At 41.3% G+C, this 18,128-nt stretch overlaps 1 protein-coding gene and 1 non-coding gene across 3 annotated transcripts in view; one reads left to right on the top strand and one right to left on the bottom strand.

Annotated features, from left to right (window-relative positions):
* The window catches only part of TANGO6 (transport and golgi organization 6 homolog), a 261,322-nt gene that overhangs the window by 86,305 nt on the left and 156,889 nt on the right, over positions 1-18,128 (top strand). For both annotated transcript variants that reach the window (XM_009196757.4, XM_009196756.4), the window contains exons 13-14: positions 2,200-2,715; positions 4,874-4,931. In XM_009196757.4, coding sequence (XP_009195021.1) covers positions 2,200-2,715; positions 4,874-4,931 — 574 coding nt within the window. The remainder of the gene's footprint in view (positions 1-2,199; positions 2,716-4,873; positions 4,932-18,128) is intronic.
* LOC116271351 lies at positions 1,528-1,591 on the bottom strand. Its single transcript, XR_004179915.1, has one exon. It is a non-coding gene; the product is annotated as a U7 small nuclear RNA (small nuclear RNA).

Here is an 18,128-nt window from a genome sequence, read left to right as displayed (position 1 = left end):
GGAGGCTGAGGCAGGAGAATCATTTGAACCCAGGAGGTGGAGGTTGCAGTGAACTGAGATCACACCACTGCACTATAGCCTGGGCGACGGAGCGAGGCTCCATCTCAAAAAAATAAAAAGAGAGAGAGCGAGAGAGAAAGAAAGAGAGAGAGAGAGAGAAAGAGGAAGGAAGGAAAGAAGGAAGGAAGGAAGGAAAAGAAAGGAAGGAAAGAAAAAGAAAGGAAAGAGAAACAAAGGAAAGAAAAAGGAAAGATAAAGAGAAGGAAGGAAGGAAAGAAAGAAAGGAAAGAAAAAGAAAGAAATAAAGGAAAAGAAAGGAAAGAAGGAAGGAAGAAAGAAAGAAAGAAAAGAGAAAGAAAGAGAGAGAGAAAAAGAAAGAAAAGAGGAAAATGTTTCTTTCAGTGCCACATAGATTCCAGAAAAAAATTGACCCTTTCCTTAAATAACATATATCTTTGCTTTGTGTATGTACTCTCTTCTTCCCTTAAGATATAGTAACTTCTGAATGTCAGTTGTTTTGCACATGAAGATAAACTAACATTCTGTGGAGGCAGAAACTCTATCTTATGTTGATTTTGCATTAGTTAGTAAATATGTAAACAAAACAATCTGAGTGTAGAGTGAAATTCTAAGATACAAACCTGACATATACCTCAAATCTTCATTTACTTGGAGCATAATGGTGGGAACAATAACAAATCTGTGGACTTACAGTGTCAAATAACAATGTTATTTAGGTTCTATGAAAATGGTTAGTTGGTTGATTGGTTGGTTGGATAATGAAGTGAGGGAGTAAATGATTAAGTAATAAATACTCTGCCTTGTTCTAAAAAGGATTTAAGCCAGGCATGGTGGCTCAAGTCTGTAATCCCAGCGCTTTGGGAGGCCGAGGTGGGTGGATCACTTGAGGTCAGCAGTTCGAGACTAGCCTGGCCAGCATGGTGAAACCCTGTCTCTACTAAAAAAAAAAAAAAAAAAAAAAAGCCGGGCGTGGTAGTGAGCGCCTGTAATCCCAGCTACTCAGGAGGCTGAGGCAGGAGAATCGAGCTTGAATCCAGGAGGCAGAGGTTGCAGTGAGCCAAGATTGCGCCATTGCAATCCAGCCTAGGCAGCAGAGCGAGACTCTGTCTCCAAAAAGAAAAGAAAAAAATAAAAATAAAAAGGATTTTTTTTTTCTTTTGAGATGGAGTCTCGCTCTGTTGCCCAAGCTGGAGAGCAGTGGCTTGATCTCGGCTCACTGCAACCTCTGCCTCCTGGGTTTAGGCGATTCTCTGCCTCAGCCTCCCAAGTAGCTGGGACTACAGGTGCACACCACCGTGCCCAGCTAATTTTTGTATTTTTAGTAGAGACGGGGTTTTGCCATGTTGGCCAATAAAAAGGATTTAAGATCTTTAAAGTATTCACATTTTCAAGGACTCCTGAAGCATCATCTGATAATTTCTCCAGTGTTTTCAAACAGAAAACTGTTATCATTGATTCTTACTTTTCGTTGATTGCACATACACCTTTTGGGTGGCAGTGGGTGAGGGGGGTGCTTTCTAGTGAAGACCAGAAAACCTGCTAGACAAATTCTAAATGAGCTGTAACACTCATGCACCTTTCTTAGTAGTAAGGCATATGACATCATTTGGACAAAACTTCCATGGAGAATAAAATGTTATATAATTTTCACTTCTACTTTCCAGAAGAAATCCCTTTCTTCCCATTGTCTCCCTGATCCCTTCCAGATCTATGGTGCACTTGCATACTGGCCGGCCACTTTAGATCATGTAGTTAAGAACAGCCTTATCTTTTCAAGGGAGACTGTGTAGGGTATTGGGTAAGAGTGTGGGCTCTGATCCCAGTTTCTTGAGTTCACATCTTACTATCTTCTAGTTTGTGACCTTGGGCATGTTACTTAACCATTCTGTTTCCACCTGTTTAAAATGTAGATAATAATAGTCATTATATCACAGGGATATGAATGTGTGTGTGTGTTTTATCTTAAAAAAGAACCTGTATATGATAAGTGTTCAATAAATGTTAGGTATGATTATTCAACAAATGGTATTGAGTGCGGGACCCAGGCAATATACTGATTACACCATGAGCAAGATTTGATCCCTGCCCCTTTTTCTCAGAATATGTTTCCTGGTGCTCAGGTCATATTGACATTTGCTATGTTAATGTGGGTTTGACATTTTTTACTTCATTTTGTAGTTGAAGTCAAGTGATTTTGCTGTTCTGAAGCAGTTGCTGCCTCTGTTGGAGAAGATATCCAACACATACCCTGATCCTGTTATCCAAGAACTCGCTGTTGATCTCCGCATCACCATCTCCACCCATGGAGCCTTTGCCACTGAGGCCATCAGCACGGCTGCGCAAAGTACACTGAACAGAAAAGATCCGGAAGGGAAAATAGAAGAGCAGCAACAAACTAGTCGTGAAAGACCCGCTGATGTAGCTCATAGCCACCTTGAACAACAGCAAAGCCATGAGATAGCCCCCCAGACAGGCCTGCAGTCAAATGCTCCAATCATTCCTCAAGGAGTCAATGAGCCCAGCACTACTACAAGCCAGAAATCTGGAAGCATAACCACAGAACAGCTCCAAGAGGTTCTTTTATCAACTTATGACCCTCAAATTCCAACACGGGCTGCTGCCCTGCGTACTCTTTCCCGCTGGATAGAGCAGAGAGAAGCAAAAGCCCTTGAGATGCAAGAGAAGCTTCTCAAGGTGAGTAGAACACACTGTAAAGACACATGGGCTCCGGGTGGGGCAGCCGTCGGGGAGCGTTCATTCAACTCAAGTATTTTTGGAGCCTGGACTATGTGTCAAGCACTGTTCTGGGCCACCCTCCAGAAATTTGTGAATTTTGTGAGGAGGCAACACTTAGATGCAGGAAAGACTTATTTAGACACAGGAAAGACTTAAACTCCTCAACTGAATATGAACGAAGTGCCAATTTTTTTTTTTTTTTTTTTTTTTGAGATGGAGTCTCGTTCTGTCCCCGAGGCTGAAGTACAGTGGCACAATCTCGGCTCACTCCCGGGTTCACACCATTCTCCTGCCTCAGCCTGCTGAGTAGCTGGGATTACAGGCATCTGCCATCACGCCCGGCTAATTTTTTGTATTTTTAGTAGAGATGAGGTTTCACCATGTTAGCCAGAATGGTCTCGATCTCCTGACCTTGTGATCTGCCCGCCTCGGCCTCCCAAAGTGGTGGGATTACAGGCGTGAGCCACCGCGCCTGGCCTTCAAAATTTTTGCATGAAAGAAATGCTGTGGGCAATCAGGAAAAAGAGAAAGTTGAAATCTTGTGGAGGATGTGGGTCTTATGTGGCCATAATGAACTGGTAAAGTTTGAGCAGATGAAAGAGGGGTGCGAGAGCATGAGCAAATTGCCAGAGATGGGAAAGTATCTTTTGTGGTAAATAAGTCTGCTTCAACACTGTGACTCAGCCCAGAGAAGCCACCTGTTTTCCCTGGGCATCTTTAGTGGGGCATTGGGCAAAACTGGGTCTCCTCCCCTCTTCTCTCCCTCCCTCGTGGTGAAATAGCTGGGTTTTTTTGTTTTGTTTTGTTCTGTTTTTTGAGACAGGGTCTCGCTCTGTCACCCAGGTTGGAGTGCAGTGGTGCGATCTCAGCTCACTGCAACTTCCACCTCTTGGGTTCAAGTGATTCTTCTGCCTCAGCCTCCCATGTAGCTGGGATTACAGGTGCCCATCACCACACCCAGCTAATTTTTGTACTTTTAGTTGAGATGGGGTTTCACCATATTGGCCACGCTGGTGTTGAACTCCTCACGTCAAGTGATTCACCCGCCTCTGCATCCCAAAGTGCTGGGATTACAGGTGTGAGCCACCACACCCAGCTTTAAAATATCCTTTTATACACCTGTTTGAAGGTGAATGCAATGAACATCTTGGAATTTTGTTTTAGCTTTATTAAACCTTCTTCTGCTGTACATAATTGGTCACCAAGTCCTGTCAATTATTTTTTCCAAGAGGTCTTTCAAATGTGTCTTATCCTCTTTATTTCCATGGCCATTACCCTAAATTAAACTTCCCTTGCTTACTCCATAAAAGATTCCCTACCTTCTGGCTGTCTTCCTAACTGGGGTAAGTTTAGGCTCTCCCTACATACTTCAGATGTGGAGACCAGCAGCCTCAAGTTGATGTCAAGAATTACTGTGCCAGCGAAGAACACAGCATTATATATGGAGCAGACACTTCCGTCTTCCTTTCTCTGGCTCTCATGTTGGGGCCTAAACCTAACATATCATGTAGTATCTTCCAGATAAGCTGTACTCACTGCAGTTGATACCCCTGATAGGTTCCTAAATTGTAAGATATTTTGAGAGTAATTTGTTACTAATGTCAATTAAAGTGCTGAAATTTACAAGATTTTCAAAAATAAATTAGAACAGATTCAAAGTTATCTCAATAATAACATCTCTATCTCACTTGCACTTCCATATGCTTTGTGAGTGCAAGAGAAAAGGATCAAATTACAGCAAATGTGCCATCCCTTGCACATAACCCCAAACCTTGTCTCTTGTGTGTCACAGCCCATAGTCTGTCATGCCATATGTGAGAATGTTATTCACCATGGCTGTCATGGAAAAATGTTGAGGATTGTTCTTCCGTTGCTTTCCAGGAGTACTGCTGGAAAAATACAAGTATCTCCCCCAATCTCTATCCTTTTTTTTAACGGTTATAAAAATGAGACTTTAAGCATATATGCCATTTCCCCCACAAAACTCTGTCAGACGAGTTTCTAGCTAAGAAAAACAAGAAGGAAAGCGTTTACTCCTTTGAGCTGCTGATAAGGGAACTCTTCAATCTTCCTTATTCTTTGTAAATCTTATCACTGCTGTATTTTGTGGTTCCAGATATTCTTGGAAAACATGGAACATGAAGACACTTTTGTATATCTATCTGCAATTCAGGGTAAGTCAGTCCTGGTTAAAGGACTTTGAGTCTGTGGACCAAAGACTGTGTCATGTTTATTTGCACAAAATCCCTAAAGTCCTAGGGCCATGAGACTACGGGTCATTTTATCCATCTTCCTGCCTCCTAGCTAGGACACTTTCAGTCATAATAATAATATTCCTGGAGGGTTTCCAAAGGGTCTCTATAGAGTTTCAGTGTCTCATAATGATGAGGAAGTTTTTATTAATGTTTATTTATTCTATAGATTAAATCGTATTTCCTCTAATTCAAGGAGGTAAAGAATGACTCATGCATGAATTCTTATCACATTAACCTTTTATGTTAGTCGGCTACTGTCTTGTCTTTTCTTTTTTTTTCTTTTTTTTCTTTTTTTTTTTGAGACAGAGTCTTGCTCTGTCACCCAGGCTGAAGTGCGGTGGCGTGATCTTGGCTCACTGCAACCTCTGCCTCCCAGGTTCAAGTGATTCTCCTGCCTCAGCCTCCCAAGTAGCTAGGATTACAGGCACCCGCTACCACGCCCAGCTAATTTTTTATATTTTTAGTAGAGACAAAGTTTCACCATGTTAGTCAGGCTGGTCTCGAACTCCTGACCTCCAGTGATCCACCCACCTTGGCCTTCCAAAGTGCTGGGATTATAGGCATGAGCCACCACGCCCAGCCTCAACTCCTGTCTGTATGCACCTTTGCTCTCTCATTAAGCTAAAAGAACTCAGGGTATTAAATATTTTCTCATCAAAACATTTTTTGCAGTAACTTTATTTCTCTTTTTATGATTCTTTGTTGTTCTCCACATCCCCTTTAACTTGTGGGCTCCAAATCTAGAGAGGATGTAGAGAATAAGGCACCCTTCCCAAAAGGTCCAGAAGCAGACATGGTGAGATCAGACTTAACTCGGTTTCCCTTGGCTCCGTCAGTGAGATACAGTCGGCAGACCACCTGGGTGGGCCACCCCATTACCGTGCATTGGCAAATTACTTAATCCCTGTGGGCTTCAATTTTTTATATGTGTGAAGAGGGGACTAAATAGGAATGTGAAATGGTACTGCCACTTTGGAAAACAGTCTGGCAGTTCCTCAAAAAGATAAACATAGAGTTACTACTTGGCCCAGCAATTCCACTCCCAGGAATATACCCGATAAATGAAAACATATGTCTGCACAAAACCTTGTATGTGAATGTTCACAGCAGTATTATTCACAATAGCCAAGAGTGGAAATAGCTCAAACAGCCATCAGTTGATGAATGGATAAGCGAAATGTGGTATATACATGCAATGGAATATTGTTGGCTATAAAAATGAAGGACTGATACATGCCACAATATGGATGAACCTTGAAAACATGGTAAGTGAAAGAAACTGGCCACAAAATACTGCATTTTATATGATTCCAGTTATTTGAAATGTCCAGAATAGGCAATTTTTTAGAGACAGAAAATAGATTAGTGCTGTCCCAGGGCTAGGGCAAACGAGAAATAGTTGAGGGTGATAGGTAAAGGATACAAGACTTCTTTTGGGGGTGATGAAAATGTTCCAAGATTCATTGTGGTGACAGTTTCACAACTCTGTTGAGTATGCTAGGAAACCATTGAGTTATACACTTTTTTTTTGAGATGGAGTCTCACTTTGTCGCCCAGGCTGGAGTGCAGTGGCGCAATCTCGGCTCACTGCAACTTCTGCCTCCCAGGTTCAAGCAATTCTTGTGTCTCAGTCACCTGAGTACAGGTGTCAGCCACCACGCCCAGCCGAGTTAGGAGCTTTAAATGGGTTAATTGTATGGTATGTGAGTTATATAGCTCAATTAAACTGTTATCAAAAAAATAAAATAATGTTGTTTTTTTTTTTTTGAGATGGAGTTTCACTTTTGTTGCCCAGGCTGGAGTGCAATGGTGCAACCTCGGCTCACACAACCTCCGCCTCCGGGGTTCAAGTGAGTCTCCTGCCTCAGCCTCCCAAGTAGCTGGGATTACAGGCATGAGCCACCACACCTGGCTAATTTTGTATTTTTAGTAGAGACGGGGGTTTCTCCATGTTGGTCAGGCTGGTCTCGAACGCCTGACCTCAGGTGATCCACCCGCCTCGGCCTCTTAAAGTCCTGAGATTATAGGCAGGAGCCACTGCGCCTGGCCAAAATAAAATAAAATTTAGTAAAAGCGGAGAGGGCTAAAATTGTCAGCACCTAAGGAAATATGATGACTAAATGTAATGTGATAGATGGGATTCTGAAATAGAAAAAGAATACTAGGGCCGGGCGCAGTGGCTCACACCTGTAATCCTAGCACTTTGGGAGTCCAAAGCAAACAGATCACTTGAGGTCAGGAGTTTGCGACCAGCCTGGCCAACATGGTGAAACCCCATCTCTACAAAAAAACACCAAAAAAAGTTAACCAGGTGTGGTGGTAGACACCTGTAATCCCAGCTACTTGGGAGGCTGAGGCACGAGAATTGCCTGAACCCAGGAGACCGAGGTTGCAGTGAGCCGAGATCACGCCACTGCACTCCAACCTGGGCAACAGAGTGAGACTCTGTCTCAAAAAAAAGAAAAAAAAAAGGACATTAGGGGAAAACTAAGGAAATTTGAATAAATTATAAACTTCAGTTGATAAAGTGTCAATATTAGTTCATAAGATGACTATTCTATCATAAAATGTTTATTAATAAAAGGGGGTTTAATATTAGGATTAAATGAGTTAATTCCTTGCAACTGCTTGGCACACAGTGTTCAACATGTGTTAGCTATTAATACTTTAGTGTTGTTATCATTGTCAGAATCTTCACTATTACATCTACTGTTGGATGACTAGGTAATAATGTGGTGATCTCTGTAACTTCTCAGATCTGAAGCTTGAGTAGGCCGATTCTGTCAGTTGTTGATATTTCACTAACTACCCTGTGGCTCACACCTATAATCCCAACACTTTGGGAGGCCGAGGTGGGTAGATCACCTGAGGTCAGGAGTTTGAGACCAGCCTGATCAACATGGCGAAACCCTGTCCCTACTAAAAATACAAAAATTAGCCAGGCATGGTGGTGTATGCCTATAGTCGCAGTTACACTTGGGAGGCTGAAGCAGAATTGTTTGAACCCAGGAGACAGGGGTTGCAGTGAGCCGAGATCGCACCACTGCACTCCAGCCTGGGCAGCAGAGCAAGACTTCTTCTCAGAAAACAACAACAACAACAAACTACCTTGACACTCAGTAACCTGAAACACCAATCATTTATTATCACTCACTCATCTGTAGACCCGCTGAAGTTTCAGCAGGGCTCGGCTGGGCGGCTGGCCCCTCCCTGCAGGTCTCAGACCAGCTGTGGTAGCTGTGCTTCATGTGTTCCTGATCATCCCTGAACCAGTGGCTTACCGGGGTTTGTTCTGCTCATGGTGAGAACCATGAAGTGTCAAAGAGAAACGATAAGTTCCAGAGGCTCCTCAGGCCTGACTCGGAGCAGACATCCCATCATTCTGCCTTTTTCTGTTGGCTAAAGCAAGTCATGAGGCCCAACCCAAAAGTTGAGGGATAGAGAAACATATGCTATCCCTTTAGTGGGACACACTTTCAAGTCACATAGCAACGGGCATTGATGCAGTAACACCATTCTTCACGTTGATGTGTTCTGTTTACCTTCCAGAGGCAAGGTTGTCAGTGAGCACAAAGGTAACTGCAGGTTTTTACTGGCTAGTTCTTTCAGGGTATAATGTGGATATGATCTATACAGACTTAGTACTTGAAGCTTGAGAGAGCATGCAGAGGGGAAATCATATAGCGAAGAAGGCGTGAGCCTTGGAGTTCTGGAATTTCTTTTCTTAATTTTCTTTTCTTTTTTTTTTTTAGAGACAGAGTCTTGCTCTGTCACTCAGGGTGGAGTATAGTGGCATGATCATGGTTTATTGTTACGTCTAACTCCGGGGCTCAAGCAATCCTACCACCTCTGCCTCCTGATTAACTGGGACTACAGATGCGTGCCAACACACATCAGGCTAATTTTTTAAAAAACATTTTGTAGAGATGGGGGTCTCACTATGTTGCCCAGGCTTAAACTCCTAGACTCAAACAATCCTCTTATTTCAGCCTCCCAAAGTGCTGGGATTACAGGCATGAGCCACTGTGCCCAGCCAAATTCTTTCTTTATTCAACAAACATATATTGTATATCTCCTATATACAAAACACTTTAGATTAACTGCAAGTTGTAATTAGGTTCAAAAGCAAAAAGGGAATTTTTCAAAGGAGACAAAATGACCACCCAAAGTGGTAAAAGACAATTAGGTGAGAATGAAAGCTCTAAGAGTAACAGGTTTCAAGAGAGAAAGTAATTACCGGCAGCTGAGAGGCCAAAGAGGGCAGGAATTGAGATAGACCTGGGGGTCCCGGAGATCACATGACCATAAGTTGTGCTTATGGAAGTCAGATAAATCAAAGAAGCAAGAACCTAAAGTGCTTATAATTCAGAAGTCTCAGAACACATGTCATCCTGTACTTTTCCGAAGAAACTGTACTACTGTCAAGGAGATGTTTTCATTGATTTTTTTTTTTAAGACTGGATTTTTGGGAATGGGTGGCATGTCATTCTAATGTGGCCACCTTGCTGTTTGGAATAAGCATCTCAGTTGATTAACCCACTGAGCTCATTAGCCTCTAGGGCCTGCTATCAGAATCACAGCTGTTGGCGTTGTGTTTGTTTTTAGTAATTTTGATTGGTGTGCAAATCAGTTAGTAGCTAATTTGGTGATGAAGAACGTGAGGGGTAGAGGCGTAATTTCTGTTCTCAGCTCCCCAAGATGATGGACAAGTTTGAACTAATTGATGTTTTTGGTTCTTGTAATATGCACTTAAAAGCCAAGGCTTTAGGTGAGTTTCCCATTAAGAAAGAAAATAGCTGAATTTTCCCACCTGCATTGCCAATGTAGTTTGCCTGGGCCTGAAGCACTGCAGGAACAAAGCCATTCTGGGCTCCCAGACAGACAAGACCAGCCCTCTTGTCGTGTAGTACAGGGTGGGAAGTGCCTGGTTGTGCTCTGAGTAGCATTCAGTTGTGGGGACTATGTATTTTTAAAGTTTTCCTTTTCTGAGCTGCCTAAATGGCTCCATGTGGAAATTATAGTATACTTTTTGCTTAATTTATTGATATTTTGTATTTCTTTTGTAAATTCTTACCAACTTTACAGTCTAGGTGGAGAGCAGAAGAGAATAAAATACAGCAATTCATTTAACAGCTATATATTGATTCCGGACTTAGAAATTTCTAAATCTATATTATCTATCACAGCAATCTGAGAACTAAATACCCTAGGAGTTAAATATAATTTTAGGAAAAACTGTGTGTATCTCTGTTTATTCTTACTGGGAAGCAGTGGTTGACTTAGTCATTCTAGCAGCTTCTCCCAGATACTCAATAACAGCTTCTTCAGAATTATGTATAAAGTCGCTGAGTTCCGGTTACCCTACAGAGTTTACAGAGAGAGAACTTAATCTTACACAGACGAAGATAAATGTCTCCCCTTTTGTATTCCTTGTATATTCTTTCTTCACTGTTTTTATCATCATTGTTATACAAGTAATACATTCTCAATGTTTTTAAAAAATTTCAACAAGAATGAAGTATATAAGGTGAAAGGCAGAAGCCTTTCTCTTTTCCAAAATGGGAGTTAGAATATGTCCTTGAAGTCTGGGCTCAGTGACTGATGCCTGTAATCCCAACACTTTGGGAGGCTGAGGTGGCAGGATTGCTTGAGCCCCAGAGTTCGAGACCAGCCTAGGCAACATTGTGGGACCTTGTCTCCACACACACAAAAATAAAAATTAGCTAGGTGTGTTCGTGTGCACGTGTAGTCCCAACTATTTAGGAGGCTTAGGTGGGAGGATCACTTGAGCCCAGGAGGTTGAGGCTGCAGTGAGTCATGATTGCACCACTGCACTCCATCCTAGGTGACAGAGTGACACTTCATCTCAAAAAGAAAATAAAAAAAGGATACATCCTTGAGATTCCCATAGTGTACATTAGATGTTTGGGCATTTTTTCACATTTTAGTTTTGAAATGGATGTTCAATAATGAATATGATAAATAAGTGATATTTTTCAATAAGACATTATAGCCAGAGACGGAGTTTCTTTCTTGTTACCCAGGCTGGAGTGCAATGGTGCGATCTCGGCTCACTGCAACCTCCACCTCCTGGGTTCAAGCAATTCTCCTGCCCCAGCCTCCCAAGTAGCTGGGACTACAGGTGCCCACCACCATGTTCTGCTAATTTTTTTGTAATTTTAGTAGACACGAGGTTTCACCATGTTGGCCAGGTTGGTCTCAAACTTCTGACCTCAGGTGATCTGCCCGCCTCAGACTCCTGAAGTTCTGGGATTATAGGCGTGAGCCACCGCGCCCTGCCTATAGCCAGATTATTTCTATACTGTAGATCTGTTCATATGTCCTCTCAGTCACTTTCAATTATTTAAAGGGTATTTTGAAAGCAACAGATGCATTTTGGGGACCCAAGTGGTCCCTCTCAGTGTCAAAAGGATCTTTGGATAAAACTACCAGCCTTCTTTTAAAAGAAAAAAAAAAAAAAAAAAACTGGGCTCTGGGCCAACCATGGGAGGTGAAAGCATGCCAGTGTGTAGAGTGAAGAGATCTAGCCATCTTGACGTGCCCAAACAAATCACACTAGCTCTTCCACCCTCTTCCTTTCAGAGAAGAGCTTTCGTTTCTGGCAAAAGAGCTGAGCAGAGGGAAGGCAAAAGCCCGGAAGGGGGAAGGTAGATACAAGATGAAATTGTTTTCACAGAGTTTCAAATTGAGCAGGATTACAAGTCTTAACTTGTCAGGAACTGAATCTCTATCTCATTCTCAGATTTCTACCTCAAATAAAATAAGTTGAGAAACCATTAACTGAAAATAATTCTGTCCCTTGAAGGATCATTTAATTGGACCTGGCATGGAAATTTGGAATGCAGTCCTGCGAAGTTTATCATCTCCATTTATGTCCTGGAAAAGGGAAGATTTCTTTTATATCCTGACCTGGTTTCTGTACCACTTAATTAACAAATAAGCATTCAGAGAAAGTCTCTCCTGTATGCTCTCTCAGTAAATTCTCTAAGTAGTTCTGGGAAGTAGACATTATCTCCATTTTTAAAACTTCTTATTTGAGATGTAATTTACATACCTAAAATTCACCCAATTAAAACGTGCAAGTCAATGGTTTCTAGTGTATTTAAAGAGTTGTGCAACCATCACCACTATCTAATTTTAAAACATTTTTAGCATTTCATACCCATCAAAAGTCACTTTCCCTTGCTCACTCCCCCCAACCCCTGGCAACCACTGATCTACTTTTTAATTTCTGGATTCGCATATGCTGGACATTTCATATAAATGGAATTATACAATATGCGATCTTTTTTGTCTGGCTCCTTTCACTTTAGCATAAAGTTTTTGAGGTTTGAGGTTTCCTTTTTATGACTTCATTCGTTTTTATGACTGACTAATACTCCATGGTATTGCTTAGCCATGTTTGATTTATCTGGCTCATTAATTGGTGGACAATTGGGTTGTTTCCACCTTTTGGCTATTATGATGAGATTGGGCATGTTCAGGGTGCTATTGCCGTAGACTTGGCTATTATGAATAGTGTTGTTAGGAACATTTGTGTACAAGTTTTTGTGTGAACATATGCTTTCATTTCCCCTGGGTATATACATATACCTAGGAGTGGAATTGCTGGGTCATATAGTAAGCCTATGTTTAGCCTTTTGAGGAACTGCTGAACTATTTTCCAAAGCAGATATACCATTTTACCTCCTTACCAGCAATGTATGAGTGTTCCGATTTTTCCACAGCTTTGCCAATACTTGTTATGGTCTGTTTTTTTGGTCAAAGCTGTCGAGGTAAAATAAAATATAAAGGTGAATCTCTGTATTTAAAACATCTTATTTGAGAAGCAGGAATTGTAATTTGGTGCATACACCCAGACCTAGTGGTCTTCCATATGTCTGAAGAACACTGAGAAGGTTGGCGGTTTTGTAAACAGAAGAATTGTTACATATCGTTCTGGAGAAAGATCATTGGGACTAGTAAAGTTTTGGAGATCTGGCAAGCTCTGATTAATGAGTGCCAGCAGTGGGTAAAATAAGTCTTAGAGTCACAGTAGGTTTGTTTCAGTAGCGATTTGGTAAAACTGGCTTTAGGCTACAACAGGCAGTTTCAAAAGCCAGGCCTGCAGGGAATTATATTTTTGCAGCAATGTTATGTGCCCTGTGTTTTTTTTCCCCTGGTCTCTCAACTCCTTTTTAGTTGGATATGACAGGCATGACCCAATTCTTATGATTCACTCTCACATTTTCCCCTTTTGATTGAGATCTCTTTTTAAAAGCCTTGCCGATTAACTACTTATAAGTTAGCTTAGTTGTCCCTTGGAGCTAGGATGGACCTGTTCTTGTTATCTCTGTCCCACATCAGCGGGGAAGTATGGGGGCTTATGTCAGGGACCTGGGGCCACATTTGAGTAGTAGAGTCCAGAAGGAAGAGTGTTCCTAGGGTACATTGTTCTAGAGTCAATTATCAAGTTCTATCTTAACAGTTCTATAAGCATTAGCAATCATCTCGGAGGACTGGGTTAACATTATTTTGTTGGGAGAGCTGGCATTATAAAGATTAAACAATCAGTAAGAGCAAAGCTGGCCAGTCATGGTGGCTCACACCTGTAACCCCAACACTTTGGGAGGCTGAGGCAGGAGGGTCTCTTGAGCCCAGGAGGTCAAGGCTGCAGTGAGTTATGATCATACCACTGCATTCCAGCCTGGGTGACAGAATGAGACCCTGTCTCAAAAAACAAACAAACAACAACAAAAAAAAGTAACAACAACAAAAAAGCTTAAAAGTTATAATATAAAAAATAACAACAATATAATAAATTTAGTTTGTAAAATGCTTTTGAACTAAGAGTCCAAGACTAAGGGCAACAAACTAAACAAATTAAGGCCGGGCACGGTGGCTCAAGCCTGTAATCCCAGCACTTTGGGAGGCCGAGACGGGCGGATCATGAGGTCAGGAGATCGAGACCATCCTGGCTAATACGGTGAAACCCCGTCTCTACTAAAAAATACAAAAAACTAGCCGGGCGAAGTGGCGGGTGCCTGTAGTCCCAGCTACTCGGGAGGCTGAGGCAGGAGAATGGCGTGAACCCGAGAGGAGGAGCTTGCAGTGAGCTGAGATCCGGCCACTGCACTCCAGCCTGGGTGACAGAGCAAGACTCCGTCTCAAGAAAAAAACAAAAAACAAAAAAAAAAAAACAAACAAACAAAAAAAAACAAAACAAAACAAAAAAAAAACAAATTAAAAGACCATAGTGGTTAGCCAGGCGTGGTGGCGGGCACCTGTAATCCCAGCTACTCGGGAGGCTAAGGTAGGAGAATCGCTTGAACCCGGGAGGTGGAAGTTGCAGTGAGCCAAGATAGCACCATTGCACTCCAGCCTGGGAGACAAGAGTAAGACTTCGTCTCAAAAACAAAAACCATAGTGGAAACTGGGTGAGACCTGTAGTTGTCATTAAGTAGTATGTTGTTATGACTTGCTTGAATTAAACAGAAAATTGCCAACTTTAGAAAAGGGACCACCAGCAAATTTGAACAGTACGTTGTGTAAGGGATATTGTCTAAGTTTTCCGCTAGGTGGACTAAAAGGATTTTTTTTTCTTTTTTTTTTTTGCCATAAAGTGTGGATATTTTATTCTAGGAAACGGAAAAAACAAAACAAAACAGGGAACACATTTTTCCACATACCATTCCAATTTAACTGACATTAATTCAGAAAAGCTAGAGCAGATATGCATGCGCATATGTATAAATATGTATATGTATGTACACACACGTACATATTTTCGGATTTTAATTTCATTGGTGTTCATATCTTGATTACATGATTTTTAAAATAATTATTTGCAACTTCACACATCTCATAGTTGTCTATGCAGTCTCTCTTTGCAGTCTGCTTCAGTTTCTAGTGTGTTGTACATATCTACATCTCCTGGGTGGGACTGCCTATGATTCATGAGCTTGAGGTCAGGCATAAACTGTGTAGCACCTGAGCTGGATTCTGATTTAGTCTGACTACAGGGATTTTTAAAAATATATAATTAATTTCCCTTCCTCCCTCCATTCCTCCCTTCCTTCCTTCTTTGCTTCCTTCTTTCTTTCCTTTGTTTCCTTTTCTCTCTCCCTTCCTTCCTTCCTTCCTTCTTTTTCTTCTTTCTTTTCTTTCTTTCCTTTCTTTTTCTTTTCTTTCTTTCTTCTCTTCTCTTTTCGTTTTTCTTTTCTTTTCTTGACAGGGTCTCACTGTGTTGCCAAGGCTAGTCTCAAACTCCTGGGCTCAAACTACCCCCCACGTCAGCCTCCCAAAGTGTTGGGATTACAGACATGAGCCACCACGCCTAATCCTAAAAGGATTTTTTAGGTCAGGTTTTGTCAGGTTATCACTAACAGTTATTGACTGTGAAATTTTCATTACAGCATCTTATCAAATGAAAAGAGGAGCATTAAGGGAAGTAAAGGTCTCATGATGATGTGGAGTTTTGTTTTGACATCTTAGGGAAAGCTGTTTGCAGCCTGGACAATGTCCACTTCTCATCCTGGTTTGTAGTTTGAATGTCACTGGTTAGGGCACTGGACCATTTGGTGAACTTTCTATGTGGCCTATACATCAAGCCAACAGGCACAACACTTGTTTATAAAAATTTCTCAAGTTTTAGTTTATAGGGCTTTAGGAACAGAGCAATTCCTGTTTTAGTAATTTTATGGAAGAAACTTGGATTGTAGGAACTTGGGAGATTTTAGGACCTAGACTACTCAAAAATAGATAACAATAACTTGAAAACAATGTACAGAGTTATATTCTAATAATAGGTATATTATAGCTTTCTTTTGGGAACATAATTTATTTTTTACATTGAAAAGTAAAATATTTCCTATTGAAATATAGGAATCTCACATTTAAATGATCTTGCAGCTAGGAAGCCAAACCAAGGCAGACTTTACATTTATTTATAGACTTAAAGTTTCTGGGCCTGCCAGAAAGTGACAGTTTTATTTACTTACTATAAGGCTGGGAACCCTTGAAGTCAGGGATTTTATGTGTATTTTTAAATATGACATTTTAGTCAAAGCCTTGGTAATATAACTAACATTTAAGAACAGAATTTTATTGGGTTTATGTAAATAACCATATTGTCCTAAGAATATTTAGAAATAGTTTTTGAATTTTGGAGGGATTAAGTAAGGAAAAGAAAAAACATGTTTTTATCTTTGTTTACAAAAGTACACTTTATCAACTTGTTGGAAATGATACATAACTTAAAAGAAAAATTTTTTTAAAGGGGGAAACAAAATATTTGCATAAAGTAACAATGTTTTAAATAAAAGTCATAAAACATTATTTACTTAATCTCATAATTAACTCCTGTTTGATCTCCATTAGTAGTTTTATGAATCTATCAGGTTTTTTTTTTTTATTAGAGTCTTAGAAATTTGTATTGAGTCTGTTGATTTTAAAGTTATCAGAGCTGGTCATGGTGGCTCAAACCTGTAATCCCAGCACGTTGGGAGGCCGAGGTGGGTGGATCACTTGCGGTCAGGAGTTCAAGACAGCCTGGCCAATATGGTGAAAACCCCATCTCTTCCAAAAAATACAAAAATTAGCCAGGCACGGTGGTGCATTCCTGTAGTCCAAACTACTCGGGAAGCTGAGGTGGGAGACGCACTTGAACCTGGGAGGTGGAAGCTGCAGTGAGCCAAGATTGCACCACTGCACTCCAGCCTGGGTGACAGAGCAAGATTGTCTCTGAGCGGGGGGAAAAAAAGACAGCTTAGGTTTGATTTTGGGGAAGTTTCTCAAAGATGTTAAAATGCTGAAAACGTTTGATGAAAACAGAATTACAGTTGGGCATAGTGGCATGTGCCTGTAGTTCCAGCCACTTGGGAGGCTGAAGTGGGAGGATTTCTTGAGCCCAGGAGTTTGAGGCCAACCTGGGCAACATAGGAAGAACCCCCTGCCCCGCCATCTCTTAGAAAGAAAGGGGGAAAAAAAACCCCCAGAATTACAGGTTATTGTAAAATTATAGCCATTTATTTAACCAGTGTGATAATCAAAAGACTTTAAAAGTAATGTAGAGGCCGGGCGCGGTGGCTCAAGCCTGTAATCCCAGCACTTTGGGAGGCTGAAACGGGCGGATCACAAGGTCAGGAGATCGAGACCATCCTGGCTAACACGGTGAAACCCCGTCTCTACTAAAAATACAAAAAATTAGCCAGGCATGGTGGTGGGTGTCTATAGTACCAGCTACTTGAGAGACTGAGGCAGGAGAATGGTGTGAACCCGGGAGGCAGAGCTTGCAGTGAGGTGAGATCCGGTCACTGCACTCCAGCCTGGGTGACAGAGCGAGACTCCGTCTCCAAAAAAAAAAAAAGTAATGTAGAGCCGGGCACAGTGGTTCACACCTGTAATCCCAGCACTTTGAGAGGCCGAGGCAGGTGGATCACCTGAGGTAAGGAGTTCGAGACCAGCCTGGCCAACATGGCGAAACCCCATCTCTACTAAAAATTCAAAAGTTAGCCAGACGTAGTAGCAGGTTCCTGTAATCCTAGCTACTTGGGAAGCTGAGTCAGGAGAATCTCTTGAACCCAGGAGGCGGAGGTTGCAGTGAGCCGAGATCATGCAACTGCACTCCATTCTGGGCGACAAGAGCAACACTCCATCTCAAAAAAAAAAATAAAAAAAGTTACATGGTTGTTAAAACCTTAACCCTTTTAAAGCTCAGTTTTTTAAAAGTCATCAAAAACATAATAAAGGCAATGCAGAAAATCATCATAGTAAAATGTAAAGTCTTTTTCTTTACCAAAAAGATAAAGAAAAACCTCTTACAGTGTGATTGTGTTTTCTAAAGGGAACCTCATTTAGATAACCTGGAAGTCAAAGCTGGTGAAAAGATTATTTGAATTTAATCTGACATAGGAAGAATGGGTCTAGGTTATAAGAGTAACAATTTAGATGCATCAAGGAAAGTGAGGAATACAGAATCAAATTATATTGGAGGAAAACATTGCTTTTTTAGGCCATTAAAATAAACGTTTTAGTGTCAGGCCATAACGGCAGAGTTAGAACTGGAGAAAAAGTTCAGGAGTTGATGACAAAGTTGAAGGACAGCGTTATCATCTC

Source organism: Papio anubis, chromosome 18 (genome assembly GCF_008728515.1).
Source record: "Papio anubis isolate 15944 chromosome 18, Panubis1.0, whole genome shotgun sequence".
Lineage (NCBI taxonomy): Eukaryota > Metazoa > Chordata > Mammalia > Primates > Cercopithecidae > Papio > Papio anubis.
The sequence above is the reverse complement of the archived record's forward strand: the minus strand, read 5'-3'. Positions and strand labels throughout refer to the sequence as shown.